At 37.6% G+C, this 6,892-nt stretch overlaps 1 protein-coding gene across 1 annotated transcript; it reads right to left on the bottom strand.

Moving 5' to 3' along the window:
• Positions 1-820: 820 nt before the first annotated feature.
• Positions 821-3,889, bottom strand: LOC104603645 (protein FD-like). Its single transcript, XM_088888736.1, has 2 exons — positions 2,651-3,889; positions 821-2,486 (listed from the first exon to the last, which is right to left on the bottom strand). The coding sequence occupies exon 1, from the start codon at positions 3,524-3,526 to the stop codon at positions 2,786-2,788; it is 741 nt and encodes a 246-aa protein (XP_088744862.1). The 5' UTR covers positions 3,527-3,889; the 3' UTR covers positions 821-2,486; positions 2,651-2,785.
• Positions 3,890-6,892: the final 3,003 nt, after the last annotated feature.

Genomic DNA, 6,892 nt, shown 5'->3' with positions numbered 1-6,892 from the left:
GGTAGCTTTTTTTTTGTAGCAGTTCAGTCATTGCAGCTCAATCGACGCGAAGCCCTGACCTACTAATACCCAGCTCCAAAAAACCTATTTGCCAGGTTAAGGCGTTAGAGAAAAGATTGAAGTGTTGAGTTTGATCGGCATGCAAACTTTTCAGTTCTGAAATGATTGAACCAATGACAAGCGAAAAAGAGAAGAGGGAAAGAGAAAGGGGTGAACCGTCATTCTCCCTATTTAAAACCCCTTTAGCTTTTGGGAAATCAAAAATCACAAAACACGGAAAACAAAGGAAATAGGCACAAGCTTCACAATGCACCTAAGAAATACTGATACGAGCTGTTGGAAAAAAATTGGCTCCTTCAATTAAGGATCAAGTTTCAAGTACTCTGGTGTTTAGACACGTACCCAGCATTCTACTAAGCCTGAAATCACTTGATCACAAGTCCACAAGTGGATGCTTGCGTCGCCCAATACAATGAGCGAAGATACACTCAAATTTGTACAATTTTGCAAGTTGTATCCCGTACAAGAGAAGAAAAACTTGTATTCGTCCATGAATGAAATTCTCGACTGTAATTACTGTTGGTAAAAAAAATGGCAGACAACTTTGTCGGATTTTATCTTATATTTAATAATCCGTATAGTAATTAAATTAATAAAAAAGAATGAAGGAAAAGATTGAAAAACAGCGATTTAAGTAAATAAAGAATCTGCATCACAGACACAGTCGCCAAAGGGTTGGCTTGAAATAAATGGATGGCAGAGAGAGAGAAAGAATGGGTTTCACTACCACTTAAGGAGTGTACAAGCTTTTCAACCTCTCCAGCCGCATAATTTTTAATAGAAAAATGTTGTTCCCCTCTCTCTAAATAATATATATCCACTTTCTAATTGAAGCAAAACACCCCACCTCGCCGTTCCTCTCTCGAATAGACCAGACAAACAGCTAGCTCGTAAGAGTTTTGAGTTTTTGACTACCAAATCAATTATCTGGCACGATGTGAAAACAAAGTGTGGCATCTTGTTTAGTGATGAATTAAGAAAGAAATAAAGACGCCCAGCAAACAGATGAAAAGGACAAAAGATCACTGACAGCTATATATATTTGTGGGATGCTTCATCTCTGCTCAGTGAGTCAAATATGCCGCCTTTGCACACAGCTGGTTTTATGGTTTTGAACAACTAAAAGGGGTGTTGCTTCATCTCTGCTCAGTGAGTCAAATATGCCGCCTTTGCACACAGCTGGTTTTATGGTTTTGAACAATTAAAAGGGGTGTTTGTTCACTTGGTCTCTCATGTCTCCGAGTATTCATTCGTATCATCATCATCATCATCTGAAAGCGGGCCGGCTGAAATGGGTTTTATTGCTTTGACTTCAAATAAATTGAGACACTTCAGCTGCAATCAAATGGCCGCTGAGCCAAGTCTAGCAGATCATTAATTTCACTAAGCTAATTGGCAGTAGAAAATAGTTGCTCTGTAAATGTAGCTACAAAAACGAACACAAAGCAATACATGAAATATAATTTCATCCGTAGGATGAAATAGCACAGAAGTTTCTTCGCGTTGGAGGTTGGAACTCAACGGTCTACAGCATTACTTCTCCCATGTCATTATCAAGTCGTTAATTATAGATGGTTCAACTCAAACGCCCACGTGTCGACTTGTGGGGCCTAGTTAGGCTGATGTGTTGTCTATTGGCCTGTGCTATGAGGAGACTCGACTCGTAACGACGGAACTAAAATTGAAACGTTTGCATACGTTAAAAGATAACTGGGGTGAACAGAGACGAAAACTTAACAAATTAGAAAGGATTTTTATGAGGTAGCATAAAGATTAAGACCCACGAAATACAGCATCAATGGATGTTACAACTTACAACGGATCTATCAAACATATAAAAAATGGATGTAATAATGGAAGATAAGAACTTGGATTGGGTGAGAGTGGAAGATGGGGAAAGAGAGAAGAAAAACGAAGAAGATGATAGATACTTGATTGTGATGGCCAACATGTCCCATCTTTTATACTGTACATCTTTACGCAAGCAAGCATGTGGTCTCTCTGGTCTCCCATTCCCCATCTCATCCACTCCCTCCCCCCTCTTCCCATCTTCACTCCCCCTGGCCCTAGACCCCACCCTCCAATACCAAGAAGAAAATTATTAATTAGATAGACAAAAGACGAGGAAAAGATTTAATACAAACTTACAAGGTATGGCCCACCAAAGCTCCTACTGCTCGGATTCAAAATACCTACCTGCTATCTGCGGCTTTCTTCTTTCTTAACAGCCCTGACATTGATATTCTCTTACAGAACATTTAAGCCCCATCTCTCTCTCTCTCTCTGTTAAGTACAAGAAAAGATATGAAGAAAAAAGAGATGGAAAGGAAAAACCCTGATAAAAGGCTGCTTTGTTAAAACGGAGCTGTCGACGTTCTATAGAGAGCCTGCTTTTTGGGAAGTTGAGCAGCTGCCGCTAAACATATCTGTTCACAGATAAAGACCAATCAGCAAATCTCCGTCCAAGTTAGGATGTTGTAACAATGTTCAGTGATTGAATAAATTACAAAGAAAAGAAAAGAAAAACCCTGGAAATAATGTTATGGGTCTCTCTCTCTCTCTCTCTCTCTTGTTAACTCATTCCATTCACCTGTTGTTGCTGTATTCTGAGCTTCGCGTTCTCTTCCTTCAAATGAGCTACTTCCAACTCCAATTCATTTGTATAAGCCTGTAAATGTTCCAAGGAAAAATCACTAGAGAGTAATGCCCAGAAAACACCATGAAGCTAAACCATAACTATACAAATTCTAAGATGAAAGAGAAGATCGAAAAAAAAAATCAATTCCTGCTTTCTGGCTCTAGACCGAGCAGCAGATTCTCGATTCTTGAGCATGCGCTTATGCCGTCGATCTCCGGAATTTTCTTCAGTGTCCGGAACTCTTTTTCGGCAAAGCGGAGAAAAAGTCGAAGAAGAACCGAAAGAGTCAAAAGGAGCGTTCAAGGAAGGAAGAAAGAAGGGTGTAGCAGCTGCATTGCCAGAGCCATATAATTGCGAGTGTGGCCTCAACGAATCAGTGTTATCAAGATAATGAAATTCTGGGCCCGAATTCAAACTTAAGACGGTAGGGGGCCGTGGTGGTGGAGAAGCGAAGGCAGTGACATCAGAAGAAGTTGTGGGATTAACGGAGACAACGCTTGTTGGTGGATCAGTAGTGTTGAAGGGTCGAGCTAGGAAGTCTTGAAAAATCATACCGCGGAGGTTGGTAGTATCAGTTTCGGTGCCTTTGGGAAGGGTTGATTCTCTGGTGCCGGTGGCAGCTGCAGGGTGGTCATTGAGAGAAGTGAGGTTGATGTCTTTCCATACTTCTTCCATGGTTCTCCTCGTAGGGGTTGGGAGGTGGGTTGAAGGTGAAAAGGGGGAGAGAGATGAAGACGAAGATGACGATTTTGAGGACGACGACGAAGAAGAGACTCTATTGCTGTAGAGATTTCTGGTGTCTTCGCCACCTGACGATGATGACCGCATGGTGACGGTGATGGCGGAAAGGAGAAAGGAGAGATGAAAAGAGTGTGAGTGAATGAGTAATGGCAGAGGAAAAGAGTGGAAGGTGTTGTATTTATATAGAGCATATATAGATGATGATGGATCAGTTCATCGGTCTGAAATTGCAATTGTAAAATGGAAAGACAAATAGTTGTAGACTGTGCGTGTATATGTGACTGTTACTAGCGACTTTTCTTGAGTTGTTTTTATTTGCTGGGAGTCATTTCATTTGAGTGAGTGGGAGAGGGCATGAATGAAGGACGGGGGCGAACTGCGGATCTCGATGGTCCCTCAGCCTCTCTCACTCTGTCTCTCTCTCTCAATCTCTTCCGACATCCATTCAACCATTTAGCTAGGCTACACTGCCATACCAACCATAGGGAAGGGAATGCTCCAGCGCACTAGATCCGCAGAGCTGATGAGTTAGGCGCATACATGTCTCTGTCGGGTACTTTTGTCTTTGGTCATCAACTGGGAGCAGGGGAGCTCTTTACTTCATTGGCCGTTGGGGTTGAAAGTTGAAAGTTGAAACTCCAACCCCAACCCCAATGGATTATTGTCTGTCTGTGTGTGTGTGTGTTAATCCTTTTTACTGTGATTTGAGTTATGTTTGAATTTGTTAATTTGAGACTATAGAGTTGAGCCAAGGTTGATAGGCATAGTGTTCAAGTTCAACCCGAAATTAAAAGTTTAAACCATCCCCAATTCCACCCTTGTCCTAGCATATGACTATATGATCCTCACGTGGCACCTAAATGAGGGTTCAAAGCGACCGCCATCCTCTACCGTTGAATACGCTCCCTTGTTAAAAGGTTGAAAAAGTCAGGTTCTTTTTGTGGGCCGCGATAAAGGTGGCAGCCAGTGCTCATCTTTTAAATTCAGACCCCTTTCATTTACATGATTACATCATTCATGTAAGCAAACACACACAATAACATGGACTGTGCATTGGGGAGGGATGGGGATGGTGACCCAACCATCCCACTGGAAATTCAAAGCAATGTTTTAAAAATTGACGTGGAAGCCGAATCGTTTTTGCCTCCATGTCATGGTTCACCACTTCAATCGGCTGGGTCGAATGGTTCATACCATGCGATGTCAGTGTATATATGCATTAAGTATACATATATATATATATATATATATATTAATAATAAATAATATATAAATATGGTTTAGATATGTTATATGAATTATTTTATTTTTATTATATGTTTTTTAATTCAGTTTTTTATTTTTATTCATAAAAATATTAAAATTTATAATTTGAAGCCAAAGAATGAATGTTTTCATGAAAATAGAGATCTCAAAAAGTTATCCAAAATAAAAAAAAAAATCACCCTAATAGGATATTGGAGTGCAAAGTTATGGCATCCAAAAGTTTGCGTATATTCAGTGTGCAACCCACGACCTGGTCATCGGGTCAAACGGTTCTTGACCAAGTTAATGGTTTTTTATTGTCTAACGGGTTTTAACTGAACCAAACCCAAAATCCTGTCTAAGTGATAGTTCGAACATTTTGACTAACCGGGTCAACAAAGGGTTAAAAACATTGACTCAAAGGACGGGCAAGACCTAGCATTTTCGACAAGTGCCATACCCCTACACCTACGTGGGTTGTATGTGTCATTGGATCAGAGATGGTTCATAAAGGGCATACTTGAGTTTAATTTAGGTCATAAAAGTTAAATTTTATTATATAATATTAGTAACTCATATTTCTATCCTTCGTTTGAATATGTGTATCATTGTATTAGATACAAACCAAATTATACACTACAAGGATATATTCATTGATAACATTACAAATTGCACAAGACAAAGTAGAGAAAGAGGTTACAACCTTAAAAGGCATTATATAATATATATATATATATATATATATATTTATTATATAATATTAACTCATATATCTATCCTTCGTTTGAATATGTGTGTTTCTGTATTAGATACCAATCATTTTATACACTACAAGGATATATTCATTGATTAAATTACAAATTGCACCAAGACAAAGTAGAGAAAAAGGTTGCAACCTTAAAAGGCATTATTAATAGGGGTGTCAACGGTATTCAAAAATCCGATTTTGAATTTGATATTCGACATAATCAAATCGAATTTGGATAATTCGAATATTTAATCGGTCGAATTCGGATATCCTATTCTTATTGAATAGTTAATTGGATTCGAATTCGGATATGACCTTATTCGATTCGATAAATATCCGAATTCAACCGATTATTTAATTCTTATATATAATATATCAAATATTTTATATAATATATATAATAATTAAGTTATATAAATAATTTAAATATTTATATACTTTATATCAATAAAATATTTATTTTATATATATTAATTATCTAAAATAATTAATTAATCGAATTCGAATCGAATATTCAAATATTTAATCGGATTCGAATTCGAATATTAATTTTCAATATCTGTGAGATATCGAATCGAATTCAAATATCGGATTTTCTAATTGGATTCGAATTCAGATATTGCCTGATCCAATCCAAATTTGATCCGTTTAAACCCCTAATTATCAAGTAATACTTAGAAAAAGTCTGACCCGACCTGGAAAAAGTTAGGCCTAGTATTTTGAGCCCAAGCCCGATTAAGAATGGGTCGGTCCTGGCCAATCCATCATCCAGGATCAGGTATATCTAATAGTAATAGGTATAAATTTAAGGGAAAATTCTCGATTAGTACCCTTGTACTTTGGACCTAGTGCCACTTTGGTCCCCTAAACTTTAAAATGTGACAATTCTGTACTCCAATTTTCAAAATGTGTCAATCCAGTACCTATTGTTACTCAACCCGTTAATCAGCCATTAAGTGGCATTTAAATAGACACAAATGCCCTTCAAGTGTTATCTAATTCTCTTTATCAATCATCCAAACATTGATAAAAAAAAATGAATAGTCTCAATTCCTTACCTCTTTGTTTGGATGGTTAATGAAAAAATTTAGGTGACACTTAGAAGGCATTTGTGTATTTTAAAATGCCACTTAATGACTAGTTAACAACATGTATTGGATTGGCATGTTTTGAAAATTAAGGTATTGAATTATCTTTTTTTTTTTTTAAGTTTGAAGATCAAAGTGACACTAGGCCCAAAGTAAAAAGTACTACTTTGGAATTTTTTCTAGATAAAAAAGCTTACCTATACTTTTTTTTGGGTAAAATACAAAAACCTCCCCCGAAGTTTTTGACAATCCTAAAAACCTCCCCTGTAGTTTCATTTTAACAAATACTTCCTTTGAACTTTTGAGAAACTCAACAAAAACCTCCCTTCCGTCATCGTCCCTGATGGAAAATGTTAGATTGATGCACCAGTT

This window comes from Nelumbo nucifera, chromosome 5, assembly GCF_055504915.1.
Source record: "Nelumbo nucifera cultivar China Antique chromosome 5, China Antique-T2T, whole genome shotgun sequence".
NCBI lineage: Eukaryota > Viridiplantae > Streptophyta > Magnoliopsida > Proteales > Nelumbonaceae > Nelumbo > Nelumbo nucifera.
The sequence above is the reverse complement of the archived record's forward strand: the minus strand, read 5'-3'. Positions and strand labels throughout refer to the sequence as shown.